At 51.3% G+C, this 15657-nt stretch overlaps 2 protein-coding genes across 2 annotated transcripts in view; one reads left to right on the top strand and one right to left on the bottom strand.

Moving 5' to 3' along the window:
- The window catches only part of CACNA2D4 (calcium voltage-gated channel auxiliary subunit alpha2delta 4), a 111500-nt gene that overhangs the window by 30270 nt on the left and 65573 nt on the right, over window positions 1-15657 (bottom strand). Inside the window, exon 26 of the mRNA XM_047066487.1 lies at window positions 12399-12479. Coding sequence (XP_046922443.1) covers window positions 12399-12479 — 81 coding nt within the window. The remainder of the gene's footprint in view (window positions 1-12398; window positions 12480-15657) is intronic.
- Window positions 359-7034, top strand: LRTM2 (leucine rich repeats and transmembrane domains 2). Its single transcript, XM_047066488.1, has 3 exons — window positions 359-432; window positions 3037-3627; window positions 6580-7034. The coding sequence occupies exons 1-3, from the start codon at window positions 366-368 to the stop codon at window positions 7032-7034; spliced, it is 1113 nt and encodes a 370-aa protein (XP_046922444.1). The 5' UTR covers window positions 359-365.

Below are 15657 nucleotides of genomic sequence, written 5' to 3'. Positions count from 1 at the left end.
AGAGAGACAGGGGAGAGGATGCAGAAGAGTCCCACACACAGAGCCCAGTGCTATGCCAAAGGCCGGAGCCTGCCCTCCTTGCCTCCCCAGTCACCCAGGGAAGTGGAAGGATTCCTGGCTTCTCTGCCCCTCGTACCCACCCCACCCCCACCCCCCAGGGAACCATAGCTGAGCTGAGAAGAACAGGAGAGGGGACGACAAGGAGTGTAAAGAGACACCTGGCCCTCTCCCTAACCCCTGGGCTGGAATGGGGCCTCGAGTGCCTGCTCACCACTCTCTTTCTCTCTCTCTCAGGACTGACAGCACACACCGAGAGGCTCCTCTCTCCCCAGAGGTTCAGGGCCTTGAGAGCTGTGGCATTCACCATGCTGGCCCGGGGCAGTGGCCCCGAGCAAAGGACCGGGCTTGCCGTGCTGTGGAGGCAGATTTACTGTGAGTACCATGGGGTGGGGGCAAGCGGCAGGGGCTAGCCTGGCATGCAGGGATGCATGCCAGGCTGCAGGGGGCTCTGGGGGCCAGAGGTTGCCCTCTAAAATCTTGCCCATGCTACGCATCTGTGGCAAAGGAAGAGTCAACGCTGAGAGCTTTAGTGGTTAAATTGGGAGCTGGAGGCCATGATGGGTGGACCTGTTTTCCTAGGTGAGTCTGTTCCTGTGCCCAGAAGTCCAGTTTAGGAGAGTCCTTTTGTTCTAATGGCGAGTCTCCCTCTTTTCTTCCATTGGCTGGGTGAGCCTGGAGACTTCTCTTCTGCCTCAGACTTCCCAGCTCTGAAATGGAGGGAGCTAGAGAGCTCCTGGGTCGTGGTGTTGGAAGGACCTTACAGGTTGGGTCCCACCCCTCCTTCTGAGGAGACTGAGGCATCCATTTCCCATAAGAAAGGCTTTAAGTTGTCAGGTTGAAAGAAGCCCTGAGAATTCTCGTCACATGAGGGAGAGGGCTGAGGTCTGTAAGGACCGGTTTGCCCAAGGCTGTGTGGTTAAGAGGTAAGACATAGTCCTAAAAAACATTATTCTGCCTGACTTCTCCCCTCGTAAGGTCAGTCCTGTGATGTGGTTGCCCCACTACATAAGCAGCCTGAATTATTCATCATATGAGAATGGCTGATCCCCGAGCTGCTCAGATCCCCTTTCAACCTCATTCTGGAATCATTCAACACCTTGCAATACAGGATTATGTTTTCTTGTCACCAGAGCTTTTATGTCACCCTGAATTTCTCAGGGGTGGGGAGAATAATGGCTTCTGGTTATGTTGATCCTTTTGAGAGGGAAGCTGGATGGATTGAATTTTTTCCTGTGGAAAGTAAAGTCTGAAGAATGTTGATTTTCAAATGGCATAGTGGGGGTAGTGTGGGGGCAGGCTGACCTGGCAGCAGATGGGCTCAGAGGGGTAAGAGGGTGACAGGTAGCAGCAGGTGTCCACATGTAGCCAGGGAAGGTCACCAGTTGGCTCCCATGGCCATGACTGTGCTCATTTCCCCCTGAGAATGAAGAGGCTCAGGTGTCAGCCTTGCAGTCTGCTTTTCAGCTGTCAGTGACCCTGCAGGTGTGTGTGTGTGTGTGTGTGTGGAGGGGGGGGACAGTCCCCTACTGTTCCTTCAAGCTCTGCTCTTGAGGACACCAGACAGTCGGACATCTACCAGACACAGATTCATTCAGGCACTCAAGTCAGGGTGGCTGCTGCCTGTCTGGGTGGGGCCACCTGGGCCACGAACTGGGTCTGAACTTCTCTGCCACTTCCCTGGCTAGGGTCTTTCCTCTGGGCTTCTCTTTCCAAAAGAAAATGGCCACACTACTTCTTCCTTCCCTTCTGCACCCCCACACCTGGAGCTGCACTAGCCTAAGACATGCCATGAACGGAAGAGAGAGAGCACAAAAGGGCACTCCCACCCCTGGCCCTCTACAGCCTCCCACGTGCTGTCAGATCTGCATGAATCCCACATCCAAGATGGGGCCAGTAATTTGCCAGACCGGGTGCTGACTTAGTGAAGTTGAACTATTTTGAGCTCATCCCAGGGATGAGAAAGAGAAAACTCTTTCACAGTGAGCAAGCTTCTCTGATACTCAGGAAGACACTTAACTTTCGCAGTCACTCTGAAAAAGGGCTGCTGGGCAATAGGATGAACTGCTCTGTTGTGATTGTTCTTTTAGGCCCCTCTCCCACCCCCCCAGCCCTTCCCCAGACTAGGCTCTGAGCTTACTCAGAGGGGTCCTGGGCAAAACATGGGATCACTAATGGAATGCTGTTAATGGGTCCATTCTGCAGCCCTTAGGAACAGGAACCCAGCCTAAGTTCATGGCAGGTTTTAGAATGAGAATAAATAGGAAACTTCTGGACCTATGGTGTGAAGTGGCTTGTGCCCAAGTCTTCCTCAGCATGGAAGTGGAATTGTGCATCTTATCCTCATCATTTCCACAGTGGTCTCTGGAGTGGGACTGTAGATGGGCTCAAGCTTCTGGTCTTCATGCTTCCATGCATGGCATGTCTTAGCCTAGTACAGCTCCAAGTTGGGGTGGGGGTACAGAGGAGAAGGAAGCAGTAGTGTGGCCATTTTCTTTTGGAAAGAGAATCCTTCTCTGTGACACTGGGAGAGGAACAAGGGAGGAGGCTTCTTTGACTACTAGATCCTTTATTTTGTCAACATCTATGGTGTCAGTGGGCCCAAACTCCCAAGAAGATCAACCATGGGAGGCCTGCAAGCTGGGACATTTTTGTGGAACAACATTGCTTGTCTTCTGGACTCAGGTCTGCCATTCTGCAGAACTGTACTCCACTAAAGGGATTCTTTTGCCAGATATGCTGGGAGGCAAGAAGCCCTACTGACATTGTGTGATGTCCAATAATATAGACCTGCTTTGGGTTTGTTAATTATCTTTTTATGTGGTCAGTAAAGGTTTGTGTATTGACTGTGGCTTGGGCCAAAACAGATAAAGTCAAGAGGCCATTATGATACAAATTAGAAAGGAGGGCATAGAAGCAGGAGGTGATAACCCCCAGCCTGTTGCTTTCTTTCCACCTCTTTGTTCTCTTCCCCTCCAGGGATCACCTGCTGGATCACCCTGTATGCTGTGGAGGCCCTCCCCGCCTGCCCCTTCTCCTGTAAGTGTGACAGCCGCAGCCTGGAGGTGGACTGCAGTGGCTTAGGCCTCACCATGGTGCCCCCGGACTTGCCCGCTGCCACCCGAACCCTCTTACTCTTGAACAATAAGCTGAGTGCCCTGCCTAGCTGGGCATTCGCCAATCTGTCCAGCCTGCAGCGGCTGGACCTATCCAACAACTTCCTGGACCAGCTGCCCCGTTCCATTTTCCGGGACCTGACGAATCTTACAGAGCTGCAGCTGCGCAATAACAGCATCAGGACCCTGGACAGGGACCTGCTGCAGCACTCTCCCCTGCTTCGCCACCTGGACCTGTCCATCAATGGCCTGGCCCAGCTGCCCCCTGGCCTTTTCGATGGACTCCCGGCTCTGCGCTCCCTATCACTTCGCTCCAACCGTCTGCAGAACCTGGACCGGCTGACATTTGAACCCCTCGCAAGCCTGCAGCTGCTGCAGGTTGGGGACAATCCCTGGGAATGCGACTGTAACCTACGTGATTTCAAGCACTGGATGGAGTGGTTTTCCTACCGAGGTAAGCACAGCTAGTCCTGCCTGGGTGTGAGGAATTGGGAGGGTCACCCCCTGGCCCAACACACTTCCTGGAGGCTGAGCGATGACTCAGGGCTGAGGTCCAGGGAGAAGGGGGTGGTCCTACCTCTCTACCAGCAGGGCTGGCTGGAAGAGTCTCAGCCTCGGATCCAAATCATCAGCAGGGCTGAGAGGCCCGTGCTGCTTTCCCTCCTGTTCTACTGATACGCTTTCTTCCCTGTGTACCCCTCCCAGCTCCCAGCCTCCTTCCTGTTCTTTTTCTTTTAGACTGACTCACTGTAACTTGATCTCACTTCTGTAGGTTTCATGAGGCAACTTAAAGACTCAGTATAATTTTTCTCTGCATCCCACCAGGTATGCCTCTGGGCTTCCCCGGCATGATAGGAGGAAGAAAAAACACCCTTGCTCTTCTGAATAATACAATACCTTCTTAAATATCTACAGTTTCAGGAGTGTGGAATGTAATTTAAATCCACAGATAAAACCAAATTTTCACTCTGATGATGATCTCAACTCTCTGTCTCAAGAAGTTTTATATTCAAAGCTTTTAATAAGCCAACTGTCTTTAGGTTTTTTTAATGTTTATTTATCTCTGAGAGAGAGAGAGAGAAAGAGAGTGCAGGTGGGGGAGGAGCCAGTGGGAGAAGGAGACACAGAATCTGAAGCAGGCTCCAGACTCTGAGCAGTCAGCACAGAACCCAATGCGGGGCTCAAACTCACAAACTGCGAGATCATGACCTGAGCAGAAATCAGATGCTCAACTGACTGGGCCACCCAGGTGCCCCCACCTATCTTTAGTTTTACTCTTTTCCCTTCCCCTTTTTGTTAACCTGGGAAAGTTCTAGAATGACTATAAAATGGAATGGAAAAGGAGGGCAAAGAAGTGAGCATAATGGTTAAAAGTGCCAGATCTGGGTTTGATGTGTGGCCCTGTCACTCACTTACTAGCTGTGGGATCCTGAGAAACCTCTTTGTGGTAGTGTTCTCATCTGTAAAATGGGGCAAATAACACCTATCTCATAGAATCATTGTGAGGATTAAATAGTAATGCACAAAAAGTGTCTTGACAAGTACTTAGCATAAAGTAAGTCCTCCATGAAACCTATTCACTTATTTGTTCATTTGTTAGTAATATCCATAATAGCAAATGGACTTAATAAGACATAATTTGTGCCCAGCACAAAGTAGACGCTCCATGAATATTTGCTGAATGAGTGAATCAATATGAAGAGTGTTAATGCTTTTCCTCAGTCTTACTCCTTTTGTTTCATATCCAGCCACCATCTCAATTATTTGGGTGATATTCTCATGTGTTAGTTAATTAAAAAATTTTACAAACTGTAAAGTGCCATAAAATGTTAGTCACTATGATAATTTCTCCCATTTTTGTGAGTTGGGAAATAATAATTAATATAGCTTCCAGTTTACAAATATTTTTTCATGTACATTATCTGTTTAATCCCTATAGCAGTTAAGTGAGTTAGCTGTTCTTATTTTATGGCCAAGAAAACAAGACTCAAATGCAATTAAATTAAATAATTTGTGCAAGATGATTCAACCTCAGGTTTTGGAGCAGGAAGGTGAGGTTGTCCCCATCTCAGCACCCAATTCCTGCCTGTACAAAGGTGGCTCTTGGACACATTTCACTGGATGTAAGACCTGCCATAGGTCACCCAGGCAGTCAGTGGCATAGGGGAACTAGAGACCAGGTGTCTTCAGACCCATGTGTTATCCCAAGGGAATGTCCTTGTCCTTTCATATAGTCATCAGGAACTAAATTCTCAGCACAAAAGGGCATGGAATGGGAATATATATTTTTGGAAATTTCAATAGTACAGTTGTTTTCAACCTTGCATTTCTCTAAAAAAAAATCCCAGAGTGTTTTCATCAGCATCCCAGGAGAAGCATATCTGTTGTATGAGGAGGCTTGCAGCAGCTGTGCTGGGAGATGGACCTGGGAGTGATGGACTGGCAGGAGCACATTTAGCAGGAGCCATTTAGAAGGGGGGGGTGTCCCTTGCCTGGAAGTGGTAGAATGCCAAAATCTGACTTTGACATCCTAGGGGATTCTCCTCAGCTACTTTCTCTCTTACCCCACCCATGTTCTTCATCTACATGCCCTCATGACTTCACCATTGTGTGGCTATCACTATTGTTGTGATTAGCCCATGCACCTATTACTGCCCACACCCCCTCATTAGCACTGGCCCCCTCTCCTTTGCCCTCATGGGTTTTCAGGATTTCCTTTCAAGATGCTGCTTCACTCAGAGATGCTGTGGTTGGGGTGCTAATGGGTTATAGTTGCTCTTAAAAAGGAAAAGGAAAACATTATCACCCGACCTTTTTTCTCCAAATAGGTGGTCTTGGGCAACCAAAAGGTTCTGCATGGAAGCGTGGTCACTGTGACAGTGGCTTTAACCTGTCCTGTTTGTGAGAGGGAGGAGCTCTGGAGTAATTAGATACTGTGGAGAACAGTGCCCTGGGTTTACAGATAGTGAACGGGCAGATTCAGGGGCAAGGAGAAGAGAAGAATTATAGCCTGGGCAGGGTTCTTGGCTCTATCTTTGCATTGTCAACTCTTCCCTGAGTACCTCCATATATAAGCATTGCCTTACTCTTGTGCATCAGTTTGACACTGGAGGGAGCAGGCTTGACTGAAATGGTTGTGTGCTGCTCTAAAATGGGAATAATGGTAATATCCATTTCATATGGCTTCTGTGTAGATGAAATGACATGATATATATACCTCACCTATCATGATCCTTGGCTTAATAAATGCTAGTTTTTCTTCTCTCTTCCTCTCCTATTGATGTGATTTCAGGACTGACTGCATTCCTGATAGAAACTAGACCTTCTGGGATTTCTGGGGATGGGGAGAGGGAGTCCAGGTTCTGCATGTCTCGTCATCTCCTCCTTTTTTTCTCCCTGGATGCAGGGGGGCGCCTGGACCAGCTTGCCTGCACCCTACCTAAGGAACTGAGGGGGAAGGACATGCGTGTGGTCCCCATGGAGATGTTCAACTACTGCTCCCAGCTGGAGGATGAGAATAGCTCAGCTGGGCTGGATATTCCTGGGCCACCCTGTACCAAGGCAAGCCCTGAACCTGCTAAACCCAAGCCAGGGGCTGAGCCCGAGCCCGAGCCCAGCACTGCTTGCCCCCAGAAGCAGAGGTATCGGCCGGTGAGCGTGAGGCGGGCCATCGGCACGGTGATCATCGCGGGGGTTGTCTGTGGCATTGTCTGCATCATGATGGTGGTGGCTGCTGCCTATGGCTGCATCTATGCCTCCCTTATGGCCAAGTACCACCGGGAGCTCAAGAAGAGGCAGCCCCTAATGGGGGACCCGGAGGGTGAGCATGAAGACCAGAAGCAGATCTCTTCTGTGGCGTGAGAGCCCAGCCCCACTTGGCCTAGGTAGGATGGGCTGGGAGAGCACGCTGGGGATTGCTTCAGTAAGGGCTTGCCCTTCCTTCCACCATAGCCCCCCCCCCCCCTCCCCATCCCTCCAGCAAACAAGCCACAGTGCGGCTGTCTCCATGAACTTCCAAGTCTCTGCGGAAGCCACCCTTGTGCTAAAGGCTCCTGCTCATGCTCCTTTCTGAGCCACCAAGTCTCTGGAACACCTGGGGGATCTCCCTAAGCTTCTGGCCATAGGGAAGAAAGGATATGTGTGCAAGTGGAGGCTTCTGGACTCAGTGTTCCCCTGTTGCCCTTCCTGCCCTGGCTGTAGACTGGGTGACTCTCCCTACCTCCTGCTCATAGCACCTCATCTGCATTAGGGGTGGGGAAGAAGTGATAGGGGGGCCAAGGGTCAACTTCTGTGACCCTCTTCTAAGCCAGGAATATATTTTCAGCTGCCCTTAGTGTCGGAGTTGGGTCCAGCTTTCAACTGCTAGTACTAATGTACAATCACACCAGCCATGGCATCTGGACCCAGCTCTAAGAAACATGATTATAACACACCCCCTCTGCTGAAGCCATTAGGTCTCTCTATTTGCTATAGGCCACACCGACTGCATTGCTCCTGGATTCACTTATCCACTCTCACACACACTCAGCATCACCAGCGCAATTATATCTATTGGAAATCTCTCTCTTTCTTGGTCTCTGTCTTGTCTGTCTGTCTCTTTCTCCCTCTTTCTCTCTCTCTCTCTCACACACATACACACACAGAATCACATGGACACAGGTCATGAGAACTTGGGCAGTAGAGACATGTTTCCCCTTGGATCTCTAGCCCTCAGGCCACAGAACCTTTTGCTTGCTCACCGCAATCTTCTCAAGTCAACAGGGGGAGAAGCACACACTGACAACACAAGGCTTCCTTTGAGATCCTCTGAAGTGGGCCAAAGTGGTGCTGCTGGATGAGACTGCCTGTCACCATGGTAACCCTCTCACACCTCTCCTGCTGGGTTTTCCAGGGACACCGGCCCAGAGGCCTTGAAGCTACAGCATGTGTGGATGGCAGCCTCCCGGGAGCCCAGGCACATACACCACTGGGCATTTCTTCAGCGCTAAGGACATCATCACTGCCAGGCCCCATGGGGACACCCACCAGTTCCACTCCTATAGCCTGCAGCCCAAGAACCATTGCTCTGTACCCCTCACCCCTCCATCTTAAGCAGCTCTAGGCCTGGGACCTTGGGGTGGGGACTGGGTCATGATTGGTGGCATCTTGGGAAAGCAGGTGGCCCTCACCAAAGCTCACTGCCTGCCAGCATATTCCAAGCAGACCCCAGGGGCAGAGAGAGGGCTGCCCCATTCTGCTCAGAAGCCTCAGTTGTGGGGTCCCTTTCCCAGGGTTTTACGTGCTCAGTCTGGCTTTCTGGAGGTTTTAATTGCACCTGGACTGGGCTCCAAACCAGAGCATGGGCCAGGGGGCCTGTTTGTTACTAGCAGCCTACACAAAAGGGGCGGCAGGTGAGAAGATGGCTGTATGGGGTTTGGGGGTCACTAGTCCCCTCTTGTAGGTCTGTGCCCTCCTGCAAGTCTGATCTCAGATGAGTACTAGGTCTCCCTCTGCTGGACACAAGTTTTCCAAGGCTTTTGGAGGGTCGGGAGGCATCAGGCTGGTTTCTGGCTCCAAGACAGGAGTCTTGGTGGTGGCCTGGGAAGAGGCCACTGGATCACTGAGGTCAAGGGTCTGAAGAGGAACAGGGAAGGACAGGGCATGTCCACCTTGCCTTGCACCCCTCGATCCTTCCACCTCATAGAGGACCATGGTAGGTGAAGGATGTTGTGGGGGAAGGCAGGGAATGCTGCTTAGCAGGCTGCTAAACATGTCTCCTGAGGCTGGGGGCACAGTCTTCCTTCTTTCCAGCTAATACCAGATCTAGGCATTTTCTAAGGGAAAGAGAGGGGAGGGGTGGGTGTTGTCAATGGTGGTACCTTCAGCCAGAGACAGAAGATTTTTAAAGGCAAAATTATATTTCTGGTTTGTTGTTTCAGAAGAACAATAAAGACTGTATTTTCCTACGTACCTCCTCGTTTCCTTGGGTGGGGAGGGCATGTAGGTGCTGGGAGAGTGGCTTCCTGTGCCCTGACCTCCCCAGGCAGCTGCAAAAATTGCTTCAGGATGTCACCCCAGTGTCCAGACCTCCATAAGACAGACAGGAAACTCCTGCCTGAGGGAATGCCTTGGGGCACTGCCAGGAGAGATGTGGAGGGCTGAGTTCTGGGTTAGAACGGGTTCTGTAGCTGAGTGTGACAAGTCACCCATGTGCTGGCCTCACAGTATGGGTACGTGAGCCTCAGGTTGGGTCTCCATGTAGCACTGGGCAGTGAAGGTCAGCTGGAGACCTGTCACTGCTCCGAGCCCTTTGTGTGCTCATCCACTGTGACAGTCAAGGACAGATGAGTGGATGTGGTAGGAAGGCATGCATTTGCCCAGAGGACACCACTGTGTGATGGGAGGCGGGGGCAGGGCTCTCCAAGAGCTATTGGTTAGGTTTTATCAGCTTTGGTGAGATTGGGGGTGTTGCTAACATGAAAGAGGAATCCCTTTTAAACTATTATCCTCTTGCACCTTCAAGACTGACTTTAGGGACAGGCAGATGACACTCTGAGCTTACAAATATGATCTTCCACAGGACTGAGCAGGTTCAGTGGTGGGACGGGACCCGAATTATAAACTGGAGGCTGGGGCTGGGAGACCGGGAGGGGAGATGAGCCAGAGGGCCAGATCTCTGGGGTTATTCATCCATCCCAAGCTGGAGTGACTCATCTCCCGGCCTGGACCGGCCTCTGGCTAATTGGGCCTGGGCTCTATGGTTCATTAGTCATCAGAGACCAAGACAGAATTTTCTCCTTCCTAGGAGCTTTCCTTTGGATGATATCCCAGTGAGCCAGGAGCAAGCCCTAGGGAGAAGTGAGCCATCCAGGCCCCTTCCTGGCATTCAGCTGGACTCCCAGCAGAGCCGGGCTGTTTGCTTTTCAGAGGCAGTGATAATTGTGGGGTGCTGCCTCCTGAAGCCTAGCAGGTGTATCAGACCCAACAGACAGTACTCCCCAAGCCCTGCCGCAGAAGCAGAGACCAAGGTCCCTCAGCAGCCTGGCACAGGCCTGGGGAATGCATAGGTGTGTCATGCACGTCACTGCTGTGCATGTACACACACAGGTCTGACAGCTAGGCCTATTTGCATGTAGGCAGAGTAAGTGGAGGAGACCTCGTGCGGCTCCAGACAGCAGGCTCGTCGCTAAAGGCCTCTAGGCAGGGGCATGTGTGTACTACAAGGACATGTGCTAGAGAAACACACTTGCAATTTATGGTGCCACCATCATTATGCTGGGCAATATTCTCCAAGTAGGTCTGGAGGGCATGGGAAATCGAAACTGGATCCTGATCAAAAAGATTCCTAGAACTTCTGCATAAACAGTTGATAAACCACCTGCTTAAGATCAAAATGATCCCTCTTTATTCATCTGCCCTTCTGTGTGAACCCGTGTCATTATGCATACATCTGGCATGTAGCCGGTCCCCGTAGCTGGTCTGAGTACCTGTCTCCTACCTTCTCCCTTTGCTCAGTGTGCAAAACCACACATGCAGCCCGCCCGGCAGCCACCTTGCTCACCTGGTCCTGCAGCTCACATTCACATGGTGCCACTTATTTCCAAGGGATGAAACTGTCAGGATAGCAAATAAGCTGCCTACTCTGCTTTCAACTATTGGCCTCCTCTGGCCCCAGTATCAGGGAGGTTGAGCCATTTGCCATGGAAGGGAAATTGCAAAAGGAGACACTCCCCAAAAAGTTGAAGTATAAGGTCTCCAGTGCCTCACTCTTTTCCTATCACATCCATGCATCCCAGAGCGTCAGAGCCATTGTCTGCAGTGAGTTAAACCGGAGGCACCAGGACACAGTTTCTATGGCAACCCCTGGAGGCTCTGATTCAGCTCTGAGTTAAAAATGATACCAAGTGATTGGAGAGTGCAGGAGAATGCAGCCGGCAGCCTGACCCCTGTCCCCTCTGGTTTCTAGACTCTCAAGTCTAGCAGGAGCTAGAAGGTCCATATCACAGGGAGCAGGACAGGCACAGATTTCAGCTGGGACCACAGAACAGTCTTTAGAGAGACAAGTTCAGGTCCAGTTTTGGCCTAGAAATGGGTCTGGAGTTAGCACACTGTGGCCTGAGTTTAAAAAGGTGGCTGAGATGGCCCCTTCCAAATGCTGTAGCGGTACATCCTGAAGGCCAGCAGTGGTGCTGGTGTTTCTTCAGGCAGTAAGACAGGCTTGGACAATCTCTGCCAGACCCTAGCCGGCTCCTCCCACCTCTTTTGCCCTGAATCCAGCTTTGAGGGACAAGGCGCACCACTCCTGCCTGCCCCTGCCTGCTCTAGCTGCTGGAGCCCTTTCACATGGCTCCGGGCCCCTGGTGAGGCAGGACAGGACCTGTGGTGGCTGATGCTTGACTGCTCACTGGATTGCACAGCTTTGCAGAACACAGCTGGCTCTGAGACATGGAAACCGAAGCGAGGATTTATATTGAGGGCTGAGGGCTTCACCACACAGGCCTGACGGCACTCAGGCAAGGAGGCACCCATGCAAAGGACTCTTTTAGATACCAAGAAACTACCAAGTCAGGGCAGTGTGGGAGGGTCATTGGGTACTCTCATCACATTTGTGGCAAATGGCAACATGGGGTAGGAAGCTGGGGCTTAAAGAGAGGCAACCTGAGTTCAAATTCTAGCTTCATTAATTATTAGCTAGGTGACTTTGGGCAAATAATTTTTCTATGTCTCAGTTTCTTTATCTGTAAAATGGAGCCAAAAGTATCGGCTTCATTGGATCACCCTGAGGGCTGAAGGAGATGCGCCCAGGAAGCAGTTTCCGAGGTGCCTGGCACATATTGAGCATGCGTCCCGGGCTCATACTTTAGGGTCTCAGTCATAGGCCCAGCTCTCTCCACAGAAGGATGCTAGACCCAAGGTGATGGAAGCAGGAAGTAGCAGAGAGGGGTGGTGAGGAGGTCTGGGTTGCAGTCTCTGTCCTGTGCAACCTGGAGCAGATCTCTTAACCTGTCTGAACTTCATTTTACTTCCTAAACTCTTTTGGATCTAAGATTTTATGGTTTTATAACCAAAATGGCTTGGGAGGACTCCTTTCTCCCTTAGTCCCACATTTCACTTGGGAAAACTTATGGCCTGAGGGCTGTGTCACTTGCAGACCATAGGTAGGGTCCTCTTGCTATTACTGTGTGCCTTATTCTTGACATTGACTCACAGCTCCTCGACCACGGTGGCGCAAAGGGCAGCTCCTACCTGCAGCGATAGCTGTCTTCTTGTCCACCGTCACGGCCACAGCAGTGCTCGCTGTTACTACCATTGGCTGGCCTGGACTTTCTGGGGAAACAAAAATTGCTAAGTCAAGTTCTCAGTACCTGAGGAAGAGCCTGTCGTTGGGTAGTGATTGGGTAGGCTGAAAAGACAACATAAATACCAGGTGAGGGCATTCCTTGAATAAGTTGGGGCGAAGGGGGCAGTGTTTGGGGAAGTTGTTGCCATGGTGGCTCTGTTACCATCAACCACTGGTCTTTGCAGAGCGCCTCCTGAGTGTCAGGCACTGCCCCTCCTGTGCAGATCTGAACCTGACAGATAAATACACCACAGCCCCTGCCCACCTGGACAATGCAGTGTTGTCCACGTCACAAGGACACTGTGAGTTTGCTCTGTCTCAGGGCAGCAACTGTCTGCTGGTTGTTGCCTCGCTTGAGCTCAGGGACACTGCTGTGACCCTCTCAGCACATGCTCCACTCAGAAGACTTGCCTTGCGTCAAATGATTCTTTCTAGCAGAAGGACAGGCTGCGTTCCAGGACTCGGCAGTGGCTGATCCTGGGTTGTCCTTCAACAGTCACATGAGTCAGGGTGACACTGACAGCCAGCCCCTCTGGAGGCCGGATGCCAGGGCTGCACCAGGCACAGAAGGCTGGCTAGTGCCTGACACCTCTGAGGCACTCCATAAATCCTGGTCATTGTTGGCCAACCTGCCACCACCACCCCGTTATCAAGCCATGTCTTTCGCTTTGCAGATGGTTGGTGTGCTTCTGGGACACTCTGCTGGGCTCTTGAAGGGCAAGGGGCTTGCCTTGAGCTGCTACCCCCACATTTTCTAAGAGAATCTGGCCACCACAGGTGCAAAATTCACGTGGCAGTTTCAGCTCTACATTAAAACAGAGCTTTCTGGCTCCAAGACATGGGCTAGTATCTGACCTCGGGCTTTTTAATTTTCCTCAGTCCAGGGACATGGCTTCACTTTTCAAAGCATTCTTGTCCACAGGCCAATTTCCATTACTAAAAATTCCAAGAAAGGGGAAAAATTTTATCAAGTGCTATCTTGTTAGAATGTCTTTATATATCAAATGTTGCTCGAAACAAATAGGTCATGAGAAGCTCGTGTGGAAATCGTCTGCTATAGCAGAACTTAAATTAACCACTGTTTTCTCATATCTCTTTTGCTAAGCTCATCTATCCGCACCTCCCTATAATCAAATATCCCACAGAAACCCAAAATTACTCTGATACTAGCAACTTACAATATGTAGCGTTGTCCTTGATCCGAGGAATTTGCCATGATAAAACCACAATAAACACAGAAGTCAGCTTCCTCACCTTGCCTCTAGAAATGTCTAGAAGCAGGAGTGATGAGCCTGAGGCACCTGGGCATTGGTGAGACTGCTCTGTGCTGGCAGATTTCTCAGGGACTGGTTGCAAAGGATGGCTCTGTGTGGGCAGAACTCAGCCCACCAGGCCTCAGGCAAAGGGCAACAGAGTCAGCCTGCAGAGGCAGAGCGAAGACTCCACTCACCCTGGAGGTGACTCCTCCACCTCCTCGGGGTACCCACTCCCCATTACAATGAAGCTGTTGTTGTCTTTTCCCTTGGGGGAGAATGGAGTGTGCAGAGGTGTCCACGTGTCTCTAAGCATAGGCAGGAGCTAAAGCAGCAAGCGAGGGTGTGAAAAGAGAGCAAGCTCCTGCCTCCCTACTCAACCGTCCCCCCTTCTGGGTTGCCAGCTTCCCTCTCTTCTCCTTGCGGCTTGGTTCCCCACCCACCGCCCTCCTACCTCACCGCCACAAAAAGCAACCCCAGCAGCCTTCAGGCATGGGCCCAGTGACAATGCGGGTAGGAGGGAGCCATCATCATGGACTGGGGGTGGGGGGCCAGAACCTCCCCAGGACCTTGCGGGAGCCCCTCCTTGGGGAGCCCTTGATCCTGCTATAGAAGGCGACAGGAAGAAAGAGCTGCCTCTTTCTGGCTCTGGGGGGCAATGTGGGGAGGGGACCATCACCTTGGCTTTGTGAGCCTCCCCTGTAAGCTTTCACTGGGACTCCCTTCCTCTAAACCCTCCTGGCTTATACTTAAGGTGGGTAGAACTTGGGTTTAGCCTGGCCTGTGTGGCTCTCTAGCTGCATGATCCTGGGCAAGTCACAGAACCTCTCTGAGCCTGAAATTTTTCCTGTGCAAGAAGAGAATAACAACATTTACAGAGTTGTCTAGATTAAATGAGTTATATGCTCTAGAACATTTTGTAAAGCCTATTAGTGTTGCATTCAGTGAGGGGAACAGGCATGGGATGGAGAGGTGAGCTTAGGCACAAGGTGAAGAAGGAGTCAAAAGGACATAGAGGGGGACCTCCTGGGTCTCCCCAGCTGTCAGCTCAGGGAATTTCTCCATCAGGAAGCTGAGGATGGTTTTGGTGGAAGTGGTGGCTGGAGGGTTTTGGTGAAAGGACATTTCCATTCCAGGTGGACTCAGCTGAGTTCTCTACCTCTCCCTCTTCCCCTCCTCCCCTCCTTCTCTTCCTTCTCTCCTTTCCCCTGCCCCTCTTTCTCATCCTCCTCTCTCTTCCCCTTCTCCTCCTCCTCTCCTTCACCCTCCTTCCCTTTTCCCCCTCCTCCCCCTTCTCTTTCTCCTCCTCCCTCTCTCCCTCCCTCTCCTCCCCCTCCTCCCTCTCTTTCTCTATCTCTTTGCACTCTGACCTGGACATGGATATCTCTAGGCCCTCTTGCTCCACTGTGCTAGGGTCAGTTTCCCCCAAGGTGACCTGGTGGAGAGCTTGCTCTGCTGCAGACTCTTGGACCCCTGGATGAGTCCCTTAACCTCTCTGGGCCATAGAATCTTTTGAGTGTACATTAAGAAAGTGAAGCCTTGCATCCTCCAAAGTCCCTTTCTGTTCTAAACATTTTGCAATTTTCTTGGTGCTCTGTTAAAGTCACTTAACTTTTCTTGGGCTATTTTTCAGAGTGGGGTCTGGGGGTTGAGAGTTGGGTGCCTGCAGCTCTGAAACCTTTCCTGGGCCTTGGACGAGTAGGGATTTGGTAGCTTGGTCCATGGGACCAATCTTAGTTGCCACGCTTCCTACCCCTTGAGCCCCCAGTGGCCTACCAGCCAGGAGGCACCCAATTATTACTGGGAGTTCCTGAGGAGCAGACGGGGAGCCCAATGTTGCCCTTCCTGGGAGACCCCAAGGGAGTGGAGACCAGGCTGCTTTCTCTGGGCAGAAGTGTGATGGGGGCAGTGA

The sequence above is a fragment of the Lynx rufus genome, unplaced genomic scaffold, assembly GCF_022079265.1.
Source record: "Lynx rufus isolate CCGP_SWC_20201006 ecotype Redwood Valley unplaced genomic scaffold, mLynRuf1.p SCAF_7, whole genome shotgun sequence".
Classification (NCBI taxonomy): Eukaryota; Metazoa; Chordata; class Mammalia; order Carnivora; family Felidae; genus Lynx; species Lynx rufus.
Note: the sequence above shows the minus strand (reverse complement) of the source record. Positions and strands in the feature narration are given on the sequence as shown.